The sequence below is a fragment of the Fringilla coelebs genome (assembly GCF_963513975.1).
Source record: "Fringilla coelebs genome assembly, chromosome: 1".
Taxonomy (NCBI): domain Eukaryota; kingdom Metazoa; phylum Chordata; class Aves; order Passeriformes; family Fringillidae; genus Fringilla; species Fringilla coelebs.
Genome location: NC_140028.1, coordinates 38,780,077 through 38,802,747, shown reverse-complemented (window position 1 = coordinate 38,802,747; position 22,671 = coordinate 38,780,077). Strand labels below are relative to the sequence as shown.

Sequence of the window (22,671 nt, the reverse complement as noted above, 5' to 3'; positions counted from 1 at the left end):
TATTCTTCTTTCTCAATAGCTGCATTATGTTCTACTTTCTGATTCATTTATATTTACTATTTAAATAGGAAAAGGAGTTCCAATTCAGGAAACATAATTTGGAAATATATTTCTATTTAAATTCCAGAATAAGCATTAGCTTCCAAAACATAAGCCAGAAGCTTTATGCTAATTGAATCCTTTTCAGCAAGTATAATTCATCAATAAAGTTGTCCTCTAATGATGTCATTGTCTTTTTATTTAACTATTTTTGAATTTCTGAAGCTTCAATGCCAAATACCAAATGCTACATTAATCATTTGTATTTTTAAAGTCCAATTTTCCTACCAGAGACATAGATTTCATAGCAGTTACTAATGCTCTGGATCTGAAAAATTAGGCCTTTAAAATACAGACTATGTAGTCAGTTAAGATGTCTTGTAATCATTACTTTGTACTATTAGATCCCTAATGGAAAAAAAATTAGTTTAAATTTATTGTAGAAAATATGATTGCCTATTTTATATTTTTAAATGGGAACTATCTTTTATTATTTTTGTACAGTGCTAGATTAGAAAGGGCTTGAGCCTGGAATTTTAAAAATGTGCTTAATAGATGATAATGAATAGGCAAAATTAGTCAAAAAGCAATGAAGATATGCTAACTTTTTAAAGAACTGGCTTAAAAACATAGCTGCAGCCATTTTTACATGCATGTGTCACATGGACTCCATAATGCATCATTCATCTGTGTTTCAACTTACATTAACAGCAACAGAGACAAGGAAAATAAATTTTGTTCTGTTCTCACAGCATAGGACTTATTTAAATTTTGCTCTCAACCATGAAGAGGAAATTGAAGTTAAGCTGGAAACTTAGGGTTTCATGCACTTTTCTTACACATTTCTATGGAACAGCTTTAATATTTTGGTGGTAGTATTCACATGACAAGCTTGAAGGAAATGCGCATTTTACAGTCGTTTAGGTTGGCCTTTGCTGGGCATATTAAAAAAGGGAAAAGAAAGCTACAACACGAGAACATAACTCTAGTGTGCCAGTCCAAGTGACTTTAATGTGCCAGTCCAAGTGACTTTAATGTGCCAGTCCAAGTGACTTTTCTGATACCTGTATTCAGAAAGTTACTTTTCCTCCAGTTAAACCTTCCAAACGCTGGCCTTATTCATTGGTAGATATGAGACAACAAGAGGTTTTATTTTTGTTTTTTTCTTTTAGTTAGTCAGTGAGTGCCAAATCTTGATTCTTTTTACACTGGTATATTTAGCAAGGATCTAGATGTACCTACACCACCCAATTATTAGCAAAGTAACCCTTCTTTTTTTTTCCCCAAGCCCAAATAATTTTACCTACCAATAAATCATTAAAAAGTTTTCTTTAATTCTTAGTTTTTTAACTGTAATTTTGTAATACCAGTGCATGAATGAAGGAGATTCAGTTCATTCCCAGTACTTTTCCACTCTCTGTGCTAACATCAACCCCAGTCCAGGTCTCCTGCAGCCAATATAACTCTCACCAAGCACATAATTTCCTTCCAGATCTGTTTCTTTCTTAAAGTTCCCATTCCTTTATCAATCCAATCCATTCTGTTGGCAGTTAGTAAAAATGCAACCAACTATAGCAAGAAGAAGAGCAATTCTACAGTGAGGATCCATGGTATTTGCCAGCTGTCACCACTTCAATGTGATGAGTTTCCAGGTTGCCCATTTTTACACAGCTTTGCCTGACTTGGAATTATTTGTGCAACATTTCAGGTCCAGCTCTGCTTGCCTTGTTGCAGAACCAAGGCCTTCCATGGACGACAGAAGTAACCTTGGGAAGTGATTTCCACAGCCCACATATACGGTAGAGGATGCCCTTTGCCAGCACCTATCCTAGGGCTCTTTGGGTCACATCACTAACTTCTTTCATAAAAGCCAGGTGTTTGGGAGCAGATGTGAGCCCAGTTCACTCTTGGCATCATGGGATCATGGGGAAGGGAAACATCTGCAAGTGGGAGCTCAGATATATGTCAGCTCCCACTGCACAGATCTAAGCTTTGGCAGCGAGGCCCCCTTACACAGCAGTTTCACATACAGGGCAATGACACTGCAAAATCCTAGGCCCACAGATTTCAGCATGAAACATTCCTAAATGTCATCCTAAAACTTGTGCCACATCCCAAAACAAAGTAAACTCTTTTAGTGGTTTCATACAGATAAAATAAAATGATACTCTCCTTATCTCAGTCTCTTTAAATCACATTCCTGAGATGGCACATATTCAAGTTTCATCCTGGCTAACAAAAGCTGCCTGCAGTGCTCAGATGACCCTGATAACACTTTCCTGAAACAAAGCCTCTGAGCTACAGCACATATTGTACCTGTTTTTGTTCTTCTCCTAAGCCGTCCCACATTGAAGCTACAATTTTAGAGACTTCACCAAAAGTGGCATTGGGGTTTTGGCCCTTGATGGCTGCTTGAGTGTCTCGAAAGAATAATGCATAGGCAGACACAGGCTTCTGTGGCTCATTTGGGTCCTTCTTCTTCTTCTTTTTGGGAGTTTTGGGTTTCTTTCCTATATCTGAAGCAGGTCTCTTCTCACCACCATTGACCTGTAACATAAAATTAGGAAAGTACTCTTAAAAAAAGCCAGTTTAATTCCCTCCAACCACTGTTACAGCCTCTGTGATACAAAAACTTTGGATTTTGCATGCAGAAATGGAATTTTTGTTGTTATCTTTGACAATCCAAGTGTTGGCACTATCTGCATTAGTCACATGCATAAAATTCACTTAGTATTTCAGATAATGCTTTATATTTCTCTTTCATATAATTGCTATAATCTCTGTCTGGTCATCTTTTCACCTTTTCTAAGTTTTATTGCTAGTGGCTATAACAAGAAAATAATGAGAAAATTCAAATGAAATTAGTTTCTCTGTAGCCTGAGTATCAGTTCAACAGCATGAACCATCTGCAGACAGCAGGAACACTGTCATTTCTACCTTTTGCTTATTCTCATCCTTCCCCAGAATGACCCCAGACTACTGTTCAAATCAATTTCTTCTGCAGCTGGTGGTACATCTTCCAGGGACTTTGCAGAAAATCTGGTTGTGAGCCAAGAAATTCAAGTCAGAGACATTTCCCTACACACTTTCTAATGAAAGTCTGAGAAAAAAAACCTTTACCAGTATAGACAGTTTAGAGCCCTTTAAATGTTCAGTTTTGACCTATCTGCATTTGGCTGAGTAGTTTTTTTATCTGCTCATGTAAAAGCAAATGATTAAAGAAAGGAGTGAAAGAGGAATGGTGTATGAAGGGAAGGTCATGTGCCTTATTTATGCACCACCTGAAAAAAACACTGCACATGAGCATTTGTGCAAACACCAAAGCACCTGATCTTCCTAGTGAAGCTGGTGAAGGTCTGGAGCTCAAGCCTTGTGAGGAGCAGCTGAGGAAACAGGGGTTGTTTAGCCTGGAGAAAAGAAGGCTCAGGAGAGACCTCATCACTCTCTACAACTGCTTGAAAGAAGGTTGTAGCAAGGTGAATGTTGGTCTCTTGACCCAAGTTACAAGCAACCCAAGAATGAGAAGAAATAGCCTCAAGTTGCCCCTGGGGAAGTTTAGATTGGATATTAGGAAAAAATTCTTCACCAAAAAGATTGTCAAGCATTGGAACAGGCTGCCCAGGGAAGTTGAGTCACTGTCCTTGGAGGCATTTAAAAGATGTCTAGATGTGGGTTCCTGGGCACATGGTTTAGTGGTGAGCTTGGAAATACGAGGTGAACAATTGGACTCTGTGACCTTAAAGGTCTTTTCCAACCTAAATTATTCTAGGATTCTATGATTTACAAGCACATAAAGGGACAATAACCTGATTCTTCAACACATTGGAGCTCCATGGCGAAGTAGCTTTTCTTGATATGATCACTTAATTTACTGTAACGGTAGAAATGGTGTGTGATCTTACAAGTGGGTTCAAAGGCTTTTTTCTTTTGTCGGCATGACCAAAGCACTGCGCATCATAAGCATTTTTAAGAGAAGAGAAGATCAAGAGCATAAATGGTATGCTCTAGGCTAAAGATCTACTAGGCATGACTTCTTTCACTTCCTTCTATTATTATTTTTTAATAATGCATATCAAGTGGCACAGGAGGATACAGGTGTTCAAATCATTGAACTGCATGCGGAAAATGTCTGGAAATTCACATTTTGAGAAAAATGACTTTTAAATTTTCCTATATGCCTCAATATGTGGCGTCCAACAGAACCCAAGTGACTACAGTGAACAATCTGAATCTCTGTGGCTTACTAAAAACAGCAAAAAAGTGATGACCAGAACTTGAAAATGAATTTGCTTGTTTTTTTGAGCATTATGTAACAATAGCTGCAACTTTAATACAATGTTAATACACACGCAGCCTATTGTCAGCATTTGGAAAATATGGAAAAGCAAAATTGTGCTACCCTTTATTAAGTTATCCAGCTTCTTGTCTCTTGCTATGTTTTAATTCAACAGGATACACAAAACTAGCAGTTACAGTATAATTAACTAGGGCTCTAATTTGAGAACATTAGTCTAAACTTTTCAGAAGTCCAGAGCAACTGGAACTCCATGAGCAAGAGGACTTCAAAATAATTAGTTCAATAGCTAAAATTTTTACCCATGTGATTTGCTAACATTTTTCTCCTTTCAGTTTATTTTTGAACCAATGTGATTTAAATGTTCTCTGTATGTTAGGATACCCCATTACTTCAACTACCCTTAAACTAGGTGATATACTACAGAAACTTGTGTAAGTGCCTTTTGGTAATCTGTTCTGTGAAGAGCTCTAAAAACTTACTCTCCAACCTTAATGATCAAGAGACTTCAAAAACCCACTGTTAAAAACAGAATACTCAACAGGGAAATTCTGTTTGTCTTATATGAAAATAACGAAATAAAAAGAATACCAGAATTCCAGTACTAATAACCTTGCAAATGGCTGAGATGATGGTCTACCTTATGCTCCCATCAGTCTATCAGCTTCATAGACTCCACTTCTAACCACCAAAGCAGAGACAGATGGAAAATAAAATAAAAACCATATATATTCTGCTAGGCATAGACTTGTGCCTCAAAATCCCTGGAGGTGTAGTTAGCTCATGGTAATCCACCTCCTGTCATGGCTTATTGCTTAATTATGGTGATGTATTTAACTTATTTATCACAAGAAAGCAATAATCTTTCACTTTAAAAAAGTGTATATTAACCATGTTGCACACGTAATAGATCACAAGAATATCTAGTGTAGGATTTAAAACTATCAAGTAAGGCACATCGTTGATATCTAAATGTCCCTTGAGAACCTGGAAAATGTCTATAAGCATATTTAAAATAAACTGCAATAGTACCAAAGCCTTTAATGGAGCTAGGAGAGCTGTTTTATGCACACTATCTCGCAGTAATCGCTGTAGTTTAAAATAGATTTTAATCAAGCACCATCTGCATAATAGGCTGAACAGACAACACAGAATTCCACTTATAACTCCTATCATATAAAGTAAATATTGTAAAACCTCTGCCACATAAGGAGAATATGCTGCAGCAGTTCTTTAGTAATTGTATTTTTGTTATTTAATTCTTGCTACTTGCAGTCCTCTTGCTATCTTTCCTCTAAAATACATTATATGAATTTCTCTCATAAGTGATATGGAAATTAAAATGGAAAAAGACCCTGTTATCCATCTATGAAGAAATACTTATTTACAAACCAGTAATGCTTCCAGCAGCTCACAATTATGCTTGGCAATAACAAAGTACAAGTTTAACGAGTCAACAGTGTGAATTATGGCAAGAATTACACAAATATAATATTCCAATGTTGAGGTGGTCAAAATAAGGCATGTGCTAAGTGGTAACTTTGTTTAGGATGCTTTTATAGTTACTTACAACTACTGATTTTTAAGTTCTCCCTTTTTTCTGCTTCTAACGATAGTCCCACATATGAGATTTGTAAGAATTAAGGAGCCTTAGTGATGTGCACTCTTTGCAGAGACAATACCCTTAGTCTGAGGCTACATTTCACAGTTCCATGGTCTTAGCAGCTCCCTGAATGTATATCCAACCTTACAACTGTGCTACAGTTGTCACTGATCTCATGGCCAGGCAACCTCAGCTGTCCTGCTTTTAGAGTAATAGCATGAAGGGAAACTGAGCCCTCTGTAATGCAGCTCCTTTCCCTTTCTTTGAGCAAGGGAATATAGGACAGTTGAAGTCTGAACAGCCTATATGAAAGACTTATTATGAGAATGAGTATTGCCAAGTAACATTTAGCAGCTGCTGCCTTTAGTTCTGTGTACGTTGGATAAGGCTTACAACAATTTGAATATTTATCATGGAATGAACATCCACAAAGCTCAGTACACGCACTATTACATCAGTTTGTAAAGTTTAATACTGGAATTTGGAAGATACATATTGAGCTGAAATGGTCATATCCTTCATTCATGGATATCAGTGATTCATAGGGCAACAATTATATTTTTAGTCCAAATGTGCATGTAAAGTATGTATTTTTTGCACCTTCTACCACGCTCTTTCTATAAATTCATATAAATATTAACAGGATATTGAGATCTCTGAATTTTTTTTTCTAGATAGAAGTAGGTATAGTTTTTAAGGACATCTCTACCAAATATGCTATGAAAAGACCAATGGCTTTGGTCTTTACCAAGTATTCATGGCAGAAACATCTCTGACTGCACAAAGTGAACTTCAACAGCAACCCCATCACTGCAGCACGTGCATTCCTACCAAAGGACTGGCTAATGAGTTCTGGTCCTGATCTATTAAATAATACCAAACATCTGCATGATGGTTTAGATATCAAAGAGAAGAATCCAAATTTCGCAAAGGTATATTCGGTTAAAAGACAGGTGTTCTCACAGGAGACAGAACAGTTGGTCTATCTGTTCCTGTCCCTATCCAGTGCCTTCTTTCACTTGGAAGAGGATTTCTGGAGTGAGAACTTTCACAGGCCCCTCCAAAGCAACTCTGATAAAATGCAATGCTGTTGTATCTGTGGGGAAAGACCTCCACAGAAAACTGATTTGGGTATTCTTAGCCACTCACTGGCAGCTTCCAGGAAGAGCAACGTGACAAAAAGATACACAGTGGAGAGCTTTAAATCTTGAAGTACACCAAGACACTTAACTCAGGCTAATTATTCAACCCCTCTTGTCTTTTACAGAGGGGACTACAGAACCATTGCATGGGATCAGGTGTGCCAGCCCATTGCTGGCCAGCCTCAGGTGTTTTCACAAAGCCCTAAGAAATCCCACAGAAGACATGTATAACATTATCTGCTCCCCATCAAGCTTGCTGTTTAAACTATACTTGATGGAGAAGAATTTCTGCCCTCTGTCAATATTAACCAAATGTAATATCCTTATAAACTTTTCTCTTAGCAGTGAAATTATAAATATCATTTTAAGGCGATGTATCTACTTTAGCACATGGGATTTAATTTTGTGTCACGCATTGTGCCATTTGTCATCTTTTTCTGCTTAGACTAAGCATGAGAGAATTTTAAAGAGAGTAACATCCTTATTAAAAGTTGAATGCTATATAAACTGGTTTTCACAAATACCAATTTTACTTAGTCTGCAGTGCTTTGTATTTCTCTATTAAAAACATTAGCTTCAGATAACTACTGCTTGCTTTAAACCACAGCCCTACACTTTTGTTAGCACAAAGTGCTACAGTGAAAAGGTATGTGAAAAATATAGATTAAATAACTGAAATACTTAAAAGAAGTAAAAAGGAAATCCAAGTTATTTGAATGGATATTTTCTCCAGAAGTTTAGAGCATCTTGAACACTCCCAGCAATGTAAAAATATTAGCAATGCAAGAGGAGTAGCAAATAAATTATTCTGAAAAAGCAAAGGCTGCCTGGAATTATTTTTACATAGCTGTATTCTAAAGTCTCCCTCAGTAAGGAAGTGCTCATTTAAAATGTATGAATTATTCAGTAATTTTTAAAACCTAAAGTTTGTGAAATCAGGGGAATGTCCTGAAATAAAACTTTTGAATCAGAATTTATTCAAAATGTAGTAAAACATATGTCTCCAATTACATGATTATTTTATAGCTGGAGGCATGAAAAACAATATAATGTTAAAACAAATCAGACTCACATTTCTTGACTGGATTATACCTCCTCAGTGACTCACAATATGTTTTCTTCACATTCCCTGCAAGTCTGCAACTTTTCCCCACCAGAAATGTCTGTGGTACACACTGCACTGCAGGAGTGCTCTAACAGGACTGCTTTTTTCTAGTGACCACAAAACAGAGCTAAGGAGGTCCCCAGTTTCAACATGCTATATTCCTGGTTTAAGGGATGACTTAGTACAAAGTCCCAATCTTCCTGTGTCTCAGCTTTTCTGTCTGCAAAATTAAGATAATAGACTTGTGTATTTCTGGGAGGTTTTCAGGATTTTGGGAGATTTGGGAGATTTTTGTATGCAAAACCTGCTATATAGATTGACATTTATCCTTTAAAGAAATTTATTATGTAAATTTCTCTTATCACTTCATTCCTGCACTGACATGAAAATGAAGCTTAAACATGTCATGAGGAAGTGTCAGCACCTCTCAAAAGTATGAATGCATATGTGGTCTTCCAGATTTTCAAGGTAAGGTTTTTAAAGTTCATAGGATCTTTCTGTTCTGGTTGCTATGATGTTCTGTTTACTCATCCTGTGACCAAGTGGCAAAGACTAGCATATTGCACAGACTGTTCATACTTTTTATAGCAGTAACTTGATCTTTAACTGGGAACAAACATCCCTGCTATGCAAGTGAGAAAACTCAACCCTTATATTGAAGTCCTAAAGGAATGACTATCCTTTCAGTGTTCAACAGTATTCCAGTTTGCTCTCACAAAGAGGAATGATGCAATTTACTCAAGCTGCCTGAAGAATTGTCTGGATATTGTAACTTCTGCATTCATAACCCTTTATTCACTTCAGTGAACCACCAATCACGTATAAAGTATCACCTTAATAACTGTGGCCATATCATTCATTTAGCAGGTCCTAAAAATATCCACCATTTACACAGCAATCCTAGCATCTAAGCCTACCTTAGAGCTATCTTCTCCTTCATCTTCATGGACTGAACTGGATGGTGAAGGAGTTGCAGATTTGCTTCCAGGTGGAGAGGGCGAGTTGTGAGGAACACTGTTTCCACCCATATTCAAACCAAGCTGTGCACTGAGCTGGGACTGGTTAATAGTAGTCAGCTGCCCGTGCTGCATCATTCCTGGCTGCCTAATATCTGCAGGTTGAACCCTTGGCCTCATGGTTGCCATCTGAGGATGGGAACTATACTGGGCTCCTTCTGTATTCCGTAAATCTTGCATCTACAAGAGGAAAAAAACTGTATTAAGCATATCACTAATAAAGTGTTCTGTTCCTTTAGACCTGATTGGCTATGTAAGGCTTAAAGGAAATGGCAAGTACTTAAATAAACATGTAAATACTGAAAATAAACATAGTAAGGATATGATTGACATTTGCAAAACACTGACTGTTACAAAGAATTCAGGCTCTAGCCTTAGCCCTTGGAAATAGCAAAAAAAAGCATTGAAAGCTCAGCTTTTTTTTCATGGGGGAACAAAAGGGCACTGCTTTCTGTAACTGTGTGTAGAGTATTTCTGAAATGCTAACAAACAGGGACAGCTTTGCACTCTGAAGTTCAGACCTAGACCAGAATAATAACATCCTCAAAATTCAAGATAATTTCCAGATCCTGCTTTTTTAACTTAGGATTTTGGTGGTTTTGAGTTGCAATTTGGGAGCTGCAGGGAATTTTCAGAGTCTGAATATCTAGTACTGGGTCCAAACCTATTTTACCTGGTGCTGCCCAATGAGAAACCGGACTTTTCAGGATTCAGCCCATTGACAAGAAGGATGCATTGACAGACTGATTAAATGATTTCTGAGTCGATTTACTGCTAAGACATATATGAATGGAAAGCTCAGAAATCGCAGGATTGACAAATGAATCCATTGTGCTATGTGGGTCACTGCTTCTTAGCATTAACGAGACATACTATTTGAATGCAAGCAACAGATTCAGCCTCTGCAAGGATAAGAATTAAAAGCACTGGAGGATGAAGCTCCTTTCTTGTCCAGAGGTCAAATGCACCATACACACAGACCTCAGCAGATTGCCTGCAACCTCTTTTCAGTATACTCATACGGAAACGCGACAAATAGCAAAGAGTATCAGAGAGAAGCTCAGATTTAAGCTAAGATGTTCTGTGGGTGATTTAAAATGGAAGTATCAATTCAGAGCTGAAATGAAATAGATACAGTTGTCTTTCTGTGCATCAGACAAACATGTGTGTACGTATAAAGCAGAATCTGACAGAAGCTACCATTGTGTGCGTTCCATTAGGATAAGGACATGTGTTAGTGGTTCAATATATTAACACAGCCACATTTATTCTACTGACAGTCTTTGTTAGACATGTCATCTGAATTGTCTAAAGATCACTCAGATTTTATTTTTTTAAAAATCTTTTTATAGCTCATGACTTCTATAACCTATCTCTTACTCATGTACACACTCCCACATATCACAGCAATCTGTAAGATACCTTTCAACCAGTAACACATAGGAAAACGTAAAGATAAACCCATAACTGCACCTTTTCTCTTATTATTGACAGTGTAAAAATGTATCAATTTTTGGGAGATATTTTATTTTATGAGCTTGGGGATTGATTTTCATAAAGGTGACTGGTTGGCAGTAAATCAAGCTAATAATACCATTAGTTATGGCATACTTACCACTTTACATGTACTTGTGTCTCTGAAAGGTATTTGAATTGGCTTCTGACAAGGTGACATCACAATTATACCTGTATTTATGTTATTTTAGAAATTAATAGCTTTCGGTAAAAAGAGTTATCGATACAAACTTGTTTTCCAAGTTCATTTAATGACTGCTAAAGCACCGGAGGAGATGAGCACAGAGAGCACAGTGGATGAAATCAATTGAAGGCTGAAATTTGAATCCTGGTAGACATTTATATTTTTAAATTACTACTGATTTCTTGGTCCCTTCCCTCCAGTATCAGCTCCCTCCTTGCCAAGCGTATTAGCCTTGAAAGCTATCATTATCTCTGCCTCCAGCAGACAATCTGTATCAAGACAGTTGTGCCCATGAAGCTGTAACTGCTGCCCAGACACTTTGCTCTGGATCCAGCTGTGCGCTGGGCAGCAGCTGTGGAAAGTGGAGCAGCACTGGGGGGTGGGGGGGTGGGGGTCTCCAGGTTCTCCTGGCCAGCATGGGGCAAACAGTAAGGGGATGAGAACCCACACAGTTCCTCGTGCTGGGCAGAGGGAGGCAAAACGCTTCCCCAGAGCCCTCCTTTCATCCTGTCTGCAGCACTCAGTGTGGGTGTGAGCCCTCCCCAGGCACCCTTCACCCTGCAGGGGATGAGCCCTCGGGTTTTCATGGGGCAGCATCTCATGGTGCAGAATAAACCCTTCCAGGAAAAGCTGGAAAGGAAAAGCTTGACTGCTTTTTAGGAAGAGTAGGCATCCTAATGATTTTATGAACTCTGGAAATGTAACAACCACTATATGAAACTCCTAACTTATTTTGAATGAACTTTAAAGTTATCTATCTCTTAAAGGAGAGCAAGGGCTACCATTTAAATTACTTTCCCTCAAATAAAATATGATACAACTGCTTTAACTGATGCACATGAAGCTCTACCGGAATATGTGGAAGAATTTCTTTATTGTGTGAGTGAGTGGATGACTGTGCACTAGAACAAATTTTCCATAGAGGTTGTGGAGTCTCCCTCACTGGAGATGCTCAAGAACCATCTGGATGCAATCCTGTGCCATGTACTCTGGGATGACCCTGCCTTAGCAGGGAGGTTGGACCAGATGACCCACACTGGTCCCTTCCAACATGACTCATTCTATGATTCTCTGATTCTGCTATTATTCAAAAAGATCTCTCCTTTAAGAGCTTCAAATATCAGATAGATAATACAGAACATTCTGTGTTTGTCTTCTTTAAACAACATATATTTTTAAACAGTCTGTGATACAATTTTAGCTCTAGTACTGAACATAGGCTGTGTTTTCAGATAACATAACAACGACTGAACAGTTCTGAATGTATCCCCATACAAAATATATGTGTATATATATTTGCAAGAGAACCCTTCACCAGGGAAATTCTGAGGACTGCAAATGAAGTGGTGGAGTTAAAAAACCCCAGTATTTTTCTTTTCACATGAATTCAGCTTCTCTCCTGAATTTTTAAATCAGATGAACACCAGGCTACCTGCAGAAAACCAGGTGTAAGCAGCAAATAAGCTTGTTTAACAGTAAATTTTCTCTTTCAGATGCTAAGTCAGAAACCCTCACCTAAGGGACCTGCCTGCAGAGAACAAGCCAGTCTAAGTCCATCTCACAGAGCTGTGGCACTCAGGATCCACAGACGTGATTCACATCTGCTGATGAGGCTTCTGGCTCACCTCTTTACCATGCACTGCAGAGCCTGCCTTCTCCCATCCTGCCTCTGCCTGGTGGAAAAGTGGGATTGTCTAAGAAAATGGAAACTGCTCATGCCTTCGGTAAGAATGGGCAACTAATCACATAAATGTAAAAAGCTGTGAGATCACACTGTGGAAGACAGGAACTTTCATGTTGCTAAAGGATGAACAAAACCAAGAACTGTCCCACCTCCTCTGTAGGTTCAAGAACACACTAAGCCATGAAAGCTGCACACTCGGGTCACTGCTGTGACATAATGGTGTGTCCCTGTCACAGATGCTGTGACAACCTCATCTCTGCAGAACACTAACACTAATCAGACACACACTCTGTCAAAATGTATGATCAATTTCTTCTAAACTGCTTCAAAATCTGAAACCTCATATTCCTTGCTCCTCCAGATGGAGTTTCACAAAGCCCAGGGCCGTGTGGCTGTGCTGGAGCCATATTCAGTATGCAGAGGCAATACTGCGAACACGCTCCTGCCGAATGCAAAGCTGAACCAAAATCCTGACAGATGGCAGAATGCCAAATGGAAGAACAAAGTTAAAAAGTTTCGAGTGTTACAGAGGATAAGGACAGTCTTAGACTGACGTCTTCAACGGTGTCTGTGATGAGGTAATAATGATAGTATCTGGCACTTTAATATCATTCTCCATCTGTCAGCTCCAGGATGTTTCACAACTTGAGTAATATTCAGCTTTAGAACATGCCTGGTTTTATTTTGGTTTTACTAATGGGGAAGCTATGATACATTTCTTTTCATGTCTATCTTTTTTCTTTTTCTGTTTGCATTTTGCTTATAAGCAGAAACTGAGCATTTAGCCAAATAAATGTTTGATTGCAAGTTAAAAGACAGTACAAGTCCCTAAATCTAAGGTGTGCACCAAAGCCCCTTATTGACACACAGGTAGTGCAAAAACAGAACAGGGCTGTCTGGTTGAAGATGAGCTCCTAATGCCCTGCTCAAAGTTCCTGAGGTACTAAGAATAAGGCCAAAGAGCTTTAAACATCAGAGTATTGTTCATCCCATCAGCTTACAGTAAAAACAAAGCAAAGCATACAGTGCAGAATACAGTGATATCATCCCTGTAAGGACACATCTCACAGCAAGACAATGTGAGTACAGTATCCTAATCACAGAATCACAGAAAATAGTGCTAGAAGGGACCTCAAAAGGTTATTTAGTCCAACATTATCTCACAGCAGGATTAGCTATACCTAAATCATTTCTGACATATGTTTGTCTAACCTCTTCATAACCTCCCTAGGCAATTCTTGTGCTTAACTATCCTTACAGTGGAAAGGGCTTTTTTTCCATAATGTCTCACCTAAATCTCCTGTGTTGTAATTTAAACCTACTACTTTTTTCTTTGCTCCCAGTGGACATGAGGAATGTTTTTCTCCTTCTTTGCAGAAAAGTTGTACACACTAGAAGGCTATTATGAATTTCCTTTCAGTTTTTTCTTCTTTAGACTAAACAACTAAACCTGAAGATTGAAAGACTTTGCTCGTATGCTGTGTTTTCTACACCTCTTATCATTCTTTCTGCTATCCTCTGGACTATATCCAATAACCTTCATATTTCTTGAAAGACTGTGCTCTGAAGTCCACAAAATACAGATATTTTCATCTGACACAGCATTCAGATAGAACCCTTCATCTCTCACAGAAGGTAGCACATAGCAACAAAAAACTCCAAAATGAATTATCAGCCTTTTTGATACAAGCTGGTTAACATATGCAAGAGGCAGAAAGTGTCAAATTTCAGGACTCTTAACTAATGTCCCAGAATGTAGCTTTAAGAAGCAAATAATTTTTTTCTGAGAAGCTTCAGACAGGCAGTTTCAAAGGGAATGTGCTGTTAGCAAAGTAATTCACGTTATTTTTCTAGTTATAATTAATAACTGTGAGGCAACATCTCTCTGAAAAGCTGCAGAAGTCCCAATTGTCCCTCCCTATTTAGATTCATTTATAATAAATGTTATCACTAAATGAAAGAAGAAAGACAGGTTGCCTTAACAGATCAAAGTAAATACAACAGGTCTATGTACATGCAAGAAACACTAGAGATAATTCACTGGAGATGAAAACATTAAAACATAAGGAGAAATACGCAGGGCTTACTCACTGAAGCAAGTAAAGTTCACATATCTCACTGCTCTGACAAAATTCATATCAAGGAATGACAGACATAATTACTGTTACCACCATCAGTTCTTGAAATGATTTTTGCATAGTTTTCTACAAGTTGAATGCTCTTGTGAATATTTTTGATGGACACTGCAGAAGGGGCTGACAGTTCTTTGCTTCTTGCCTGAGTGGTCAAGGTAAGTTAGAGAGTAACAACTTTTCAGACTATACAAAGCTGTGGTTCAATCAATCTATTAAAAAAAATAGGAGAAAACTCCAGGGGATCTTAAGTGTTATCTATGAAGATGCTCACAGTGTCCTTCTTTCTTCACTGGCATGACCCACCTGAGTCATCAGGTGTCTTGGAAACTCTTTGGTAGGCAGAGGGGGTTTCTGTTTAATAGTAGTATTCTCATTTATATTCCCAGGAAACTTGTGCTGCTCCCTGTGCTGTATTAAATCTGAATGTTTCTCTGTTCCCAAATAACACTCCATTAAATGCAGTATTAGCTCTGGTTGTGCCAACCCCCTGAAAAGCCGTGAAATTTGCTTAGAAATGTTACTGCTTTTATTTCAGGCATTTTAATTATCTTCAACCATAAGCCAGTGCACATCTGCAAGATGTTTTCCAGTGAAAGAGAGATGCTCATTAAAAAAGAGGGGGAAAAAAGTAATTCCTACATAATCACTTGTTTCTGTAAGTGAAGGCTTCAAAAGAGAAGATAACATTAAAGTTGCCATCCAAGTTTGTCACATTAGGCATACTGAGAAGGGATTGTATTTGGGAATACAAGGGAAATGATACAATTTAGGATCAAGACAATTGATAAACCAAAAAGACCTAATAATTTTTGTTTTGTTTTGTTTTTTAGTGCTACAGAATGCAAGCAATAGTCATCATAAAAATGATGAACAGGCTCCCCAGGGAAGTGGTCACAGCACCAAGCCTGACAGAGTTAAAAAATTGTTGGACAATGCTCTCAGGCACATGATGTCTCTTGGGGATGCTTCATGCTGGACAAGGACTTAGACTAAATGATCCTTGTGGGTCCCTTTCAACAAAGGATATTCTACAGTTCTGTACAAGAGTGTCTAAAACCACAGCAATGTCCATTTTAGACACCTTTCATTCAGTTCATCCAGGTGATCAAGCAGTGGTACCTCGTGGCTGTTCAATGCACGTTGATGATCAGGATCATAGATTAATGGCAAGAGAATCAAAAGCAAATCATGCAGTTTTATCTGTTGTTTTCTGCTGTGGTAATGCTCTTTCATGAGAGAGCTTAAAACTTGAGATAACTTGAACATGTATTTATACACCAGAGAAAAATAAAAAAGTGACCCAAATATTTGGAGGTCTGAAATGTGACAGGAAGTTTGAGTTTACTGATTAGAGTGACTAAAATTGGTACTTGGTATGTATGTCCTGTCACGAACAAAGAGTGATCAAACCCAAAGATTCACAGGTCTTTGTTTCCATTAAGTTAAAGGAGAAATCATATTTCCAACCAAGTCTTGTTTTAGCACACCTATAAGTGAACAAGTGCTAAAGAAAGGTTTTTTATGAGAGTCAAGGTTACTGTGAAATGACCACAGAGAACCATTCAAAACACATTAAAAGGAATAACTCAAAGCACCACCTAACAGAGGGAGGGGAGGTGTGTTTTCATCATCTCAGTTTTATAATTCTCTTCTGTATCACCTAACTGTATAATGAAAGGCTAAGTTTTAAAGTAAGTGGGTATTTGGGGAATACTCTAGTGCTATACACAGGAGTATTTTATATACTACACCCACTCCATTTTTAGAATAAATTGAAAGGATCATTCAAAATTTCTGTTGATTAGGAAAACAGTCTTAAAATTAAACAGCAGAAACCTCACATGTAAAGAGAACCCTAAATGAAAAATAATAAAACCCCCACTACTATTAAATCTACTACACTAATCTTTTCAAAATCATTCTGTTAAAAATTAAACCACTTCAGGTTGTTTTATATAGTACTGGATCTGTAAGTGATCTTAAGCCCTTTTAAAGCTATTATATACTCAAAATTTGACTGCAAAATTTTATAGTGCGATCACATAATGACAAAAATGCAGTCATATACAGTTTCTATATTTCTTGGTACACAGTTAATTTGGTGACTATTAACATTCTTTTCTACTTTATGTTTTAATATCCTTTGAGCCACACAGGGCCAAGGTCTCAAAACTAATCATAAAAAACTACCGGCTGCTATTCACTCTGATATAATAACCCTTTATTTAAAACAACTTCCAATAAATTTCATTATAAGAAGTTATTAAAAGGGTTAAAAACCTATTAAATGTCAAAGAATTTGCCTGACTCAAACTTCTAATAAAGAAACAGAATAGGCTTTCTTTCTGAATTATTTAAATCTTTACTGACTGTGCACTGAACCATGAAATTAGAAAAGTGTTATTAGAAGTGTTCTCTGGTTTTTATAAAAGTTGTAGCATAGAATATATCAAACCACAGTCTTTAACTAGACTAGTTAAAGAAATAGGTTTTTAATCCTGAGTACATGGTTTTCCCTGATATAAAGGGTCATAATTAAAAGTCTGGCCTGGAAGCTGAAGATAATAAAATTATTATTACAGGAGCATCCATGTTCATTTGGTATATTCTGGATGCATGTTTCCATTTTAATTTGGACAAATATCTTCAATTTTGTTTGATCTTGCAAAGTCCACTAATTTGGACCCTCTCAGCAAACAATTAAGCTTTTAATAGTGACTCATTTTAAAGAATTAATGGTGAATAATTTGTGTTATCTTTTTCTCTTTTTTAAAGTGTCTAATGCTTAACAGCAGGTATAGGTTGACAGCAGACAAATGGAATCTAGGAGGTACAAGGCAAATATTCTACCACACAACTCCTGATAACAGTATTATCACTAAAGTGGTTTTGTTGGTTTGTTTGTTTTTTTGGTGGTTTTTTTTTCCAATGACAAAAGAACAATTTTCTATTTCTGCACTTATTTGCATAAGGAAAACACTCATGCATTTCACACTTATTTCAGTGATGCTAAAGAACTCCTGAGTAAGCAGTATATTCACAGATTCACTCAAACACACCTGAATCAATAGCTTTTCATCAAAAGAAATGAAGTCAGAAAGATGCCTGAGAGACACAATATTGTCTCCCCTTCTTTTCTACAATAAAAATAGAGGCATCCAGGGGACATGAAATGATTAAGTCTAGGAATACAAACTAGATCTTTGGAAATAATGCTAACAGTGTGCTTGGTGTAGGGCAGGAGAGAAAAGGGGATGCAGGCAGCTATTGCTGCCTTTGCAATGCTTTGCTCCTGTGACTGACCAACAACAACAGAGTCACCAGCGTGAGGCTGCTGTAACCTTCGCTGGCTTCTGCTCTATTGTGTCCCTTTCTACCCTGTTCTGCTCTCTTCTGGGTTTTTCCTACGCTGTTCAGCAGAGCAGTGACAAACTCTCTTCCTGCAGTGAGGGGCAGTGTGACTATTACCTGTCACAGGTTATTTGCTCTATCTGCTTTAACACACAAAGGTACCCTGACCACACCACCCAACCCTCCCTATCACCAAGTAAAGGAATTTCTATTGGGTGCATCTCAGGAAATGTATAGCAATGTATAGTGATGTCCATGTGGGAAGAGTCAAAAAGTTCCTTCTGGTTGGAAAATCACACTAAACCAGCTGTGACAGCTGAAAGGTTGGTACAATACTGGGGTGTCTTGTGCCTCCTATCTCTACAGGAAAACCCAAAATAATCTAAACTGATCTCTCATCTCAGTCACAAGAAGTGCCAATTCCTTCCCGAAGGAGCAGCACATCAACTAGAACAAGCAATTTTTAAAATACTGTCAATGAGATTTAATCTAAGTTTGCTACTTCTCTGAAGAAGCTTTTGCAAGGGAGGAGTGGCTGTCTTTTCAGTGTCATCCACCTGTTTAGGAACAGAAATATAGGGCAGAAGGAACCTCAAAGGAACCTCAATTTTGAAATGTCATTTTCAAAAAATGAAAACTTCTGTCACACAGAAGGCAGAGTAAGGATTAAAACCAGAGTCTTGTATGCGCTCTAGTCCTCTCATTACCCCCATCATTAAGTTTATGAGAATTCCTGACATTCTGCACAAACATTTCATGGATCTTGTTTCCACTCCAATGGGAGATGAAGCTGGATTTTTGAACCCAAAGTCACACATGCAGATCTAGTATTTTCTATATTCTTCCATTTTCTACATTCTTCCTCTTGGGCACTGTGCTGTGGAGCATCTTGAAATTATTTCCTGGAGCCATAGGGTCCTGTCTGGGGTTGTGACTTACAAAAGGCATTGTGACTGCAACAAAAACTCCTACATCATTAATCATTAAGCAAAGTCTGAAGGTGAGTAACTCTAGGCATGGCTGGCTAAAGGAAGAGTCAGGTCAGTGCCCTGAAGGCCCATTGATAAATTCCATCTCTGTCTAAGCAAGTTGCTCTGCCAGCCACTGCAGTCCTGGGTAGGATCCGTGGTGCTGTGCTCACTCTTGCATTCCCACAGGCAGCAGTTGCATCAAACCAGAGGAACCCTCCTGTAACTCCCTGCCACCCTGGTACTAAGCTGCACAGAATGATGAGTGCACATTACTCATCATTCACCTGAAATCCACAGTAAGCCAGGTTTTGTTTGTACATTTTGAGTGTTTCTGGACTAAGTTCATTTTCCTTGACAAAGATATTTTTCTGGCTGATACCAGTAGCTCTGAAAAACCACACCATATCCCACATGAATCTACTTTTCATTGAGTACATAATCTTTAAAAAAAGTAATTTAGACTAATAAAAATGAGTTGAATGGTTTAAATTACATCAGTGAAAGAATATTTTAACAAATATTCCTGCTGCTATGTTGCAGTCCTGTAAATTCTCAGCATGAGTGATAGAACTAATGGAAGTTAAAACAAAAGGGCTGCAAAATGTTTAACTCAGAAAAGATTGCTTTTCATACATATGATCTTGTTATCAAGTGATAAACTTACTGATATTTGTAATTGTATTGTCATAATTTCCTCTGCAATATAGACTTAATGCCATTGTCAAATATTGTGGGTTTTGCAAATGTTAAGCACATGTGTTACTGCTGGGCAAGACACTTTTTGTAAGCTATGAAAAATATGCTTGGCTCTCAGGGAAAAAGCAATTTAATGATATGCTAATAAGTCCATCATTCTTCTGTATTGTATTATTTACAATTTTGTCTCTAAAACCTATTTAACATCTCCAGTGTAATTATCCATCTGCATCTTGCCAAGTCCAATATTATAATTCTGAAACAGGAAAAATCTCAATTATTTTATTTTCAACTATGTGGAAGATGAACAGATATCCAGCAGTCTCAAAAGCTGAAAATTAGTAAATTTATTTTGCTTAATGTCCATTATATTGGCATGTGACTGAAGATAATCCAGGGAATCATATTTTTAATTAAGAATATATCTTTATTTTGCTGGTTTGATATTTCTAAATGTGGATATCTTACTTAATAAAGCCTGATCAACTTACCAAAACAACTTTAGAGAAAAAAGCAAAACCCATAACTTCTTGAAAAGGAATACTTTGGGCAATCACAACTTCTTATTTCTTTTTAAACTCATTATTCAGTCTATTCTTTTTTATTATGAAGCCCTTATTGTCCCATTATTCTTTAGAATAAAGCAGCAACCTTGGTTTGGCTGAGAAAACTCCCTTTTTTTCATTCATATTACAAATTTGTACTTTCAACTGGTTGCTGAGCAGCCACCAACACCTGGGAAACCAATATTAGATGATTATATATACAGTGATTTAACTCCATCCCTGAATGCCAAGGAAGCACAGGGGAGTGTTTGGTAAGAATGTGCTGGGATATAATACTTGTTCTGCATATCCTAACACAGACAATCGAAGAAAATCAAAGAAAATCACCTGTTTTGTATGAAACCCACTACAGTACAGAAAGGTTTCATAGTGAAAATTAGGATGGAATCAATTGCTGTCTGTGAGGTAGAAAATAGCGAATACAGAAATTTACAGAACATGAGCTCAGGACATTAAAAAAAGCCACCCTGAAATACAAGGATTTCAAGCTTTGGAAATGATGGTGAAGAAAGGGATGGATACAATGATAACATGACAGATTACCTAGATCCCTCAAGCTAGAGAAGGCTGTAACCACAGTTTGTTCAGCGTGGTGTTGTCCACAGAGATGACAACATGTCAAAGAAATGGTCCTGGTGTTTTCTCAGCGAAGCCTCACAAGCTCATCTAAGTGTTGAAATGCTTTAGTCTGGATTAATAGTTTCTTCATTTTATAGAAAATTTGAAGACCTCTAGGATGTATTTCACCTTTCCTTTTCTTCTTGGATGATGGTCTATAGTCACATTATACTTCTAACATCTGTTTGGACCATCTAACCTACTGTTATCTGGAAGGAAACATGATGATAGTTGATAACCTTCATACAGCACAAAACAGAACTTCTTACATTTCTCAGGCTTGTGAGCACACCAAGCTTGTTCTGAAATCCCCAAATTCTTCTGCTGCCCATAAATCAGATTTGTTGACAGATGCCTTGGTTCTAATTTTCAAAGTAACAGGTCCAATCCAGATTAGTGTAATTGGATAAAATGAACCGAAGTATGAGATGGGAATCTACGTGCCAAACTTTTACACTGCCAGAAGGTAACCCTGGAAGCCTCTCTGACCAGGCAAGTACTCACATGCTATGGAATACAATAGTTAACAATTTGAAAGCTTAGAATTCACATAATCTTAAAATGACATGACAGAGAAACATCCCAAGTTTTGTTCTCATGCCACTGACTGCCTTCATACTAGCTGAGCTATTCAAGCCAGTCTACCATTCAACCAGTGGCATTAGTACAGCTCTTTTAAGTTTCATTAATGACCCAGAATAGGGTCATCCTCTACTAGTAATCATGAGTTTTGTAACTACCTTATCGTCTCATGATTTTCTCAGCAAAGTAATGATTTTAGTCACTCCATGAAGAAATTTTAAAACGTAATTGCTGTGTGTGCAAAACTGCATCCATGACTGTTCACATAATTGCTGCAATTATGAATGCAATTCGGGTAAATATGCAAGCAGACTACTAGCTAAGTCTCTAACTGGTAATTTATGTGTGCCTTTACCCAATTTGCATGGGCAATTTTCATAATTACCTTCCCAGGTTTAGTACATAGATCTCGGGACTAATGAATACTAATAACTAATAACTAACGAAGGAATGATGAAGGATGCATGAGCAACTAGTGGCATAAGTAAATTAGAAGCATATGGAAAAAAACCCAAATGGAAAACATTCAACTTCAGCATATACATTTGCCTTTTTGTACATTACATTTTCAAAGAGGAGGATATGAGTAATGTAACTAGGGAGGTCAAGTTCCTCCAATTATCCTTTCTTCTCCTATTTTCAATATGCAACATACCCTTTCAGGTAGTCAAGAAGCCAAATGATTTTCAGACAGACATATATATGTAGTGTAATTTACAGTAAGTGAAATTGTCATTTTAAGTGTCTAACTCTTCATCTGAGAAAGGCAGACGTGTTCCTCATGAATGTAAGGCCACAACAGGGTCCCAGTGGTGTTTACAGATAAGCAATTGAAAGAGTTTACAAGTGTCCTCCTTCTCTGAAGAATAAAGGAAATATACTGCATTCAACTGAGAGACATTTCAACAAATTATATATCTACACTTAAAACCATATTAATAATGAAAATCTTGGCTTGTTTGTTTTGCTTTTTAGAAAGACAAGCAAATAAAAGACGATCATACCTAGATGCTTCTGTTAGCCTTGATCATTAACTATAAAGGGTTACGTATGTAATGCATTGGCCTTACATTTGCATTCTAGGGCTTTAAGGAGAGTTGCACCAAAATAAATATAAAATATGCATGTGAAAGTGTGGATCCTAAAGTGCCTTCTGTAACACTGTGTAAA

The 22,671-nt window shown here is 37.5% G+C and overlaps 1 protein-coding gene across 1 annotated transcript in view; it reads right to left on the bottom strand.

Annotated features, from left to right (window-relative positions):
• Positions 1-22,671, bottom strand: part of TOX (thymocyte selection associated high mobility group box) — a gene marked incomplete at its 5' end in the record, with an annotated part of 216,294 nt that overhangs the window by 34,044 nt on the left and 159,579 nt on the right. Inside the window, 2 exons of the mRNA XM_084205341.1 lie at positions 2,356-2,586; positions 9,101-9,379. Of these exons, the coding sequence (XP_084061467.1) occupies positions 2,356-2,586; positions 9,101-9,379 (510 nt within the window). The remainder of the gene's footprint in view (positions 1-2,355; positions 2,587-9,100; positions 9,380-22,671) is intronic.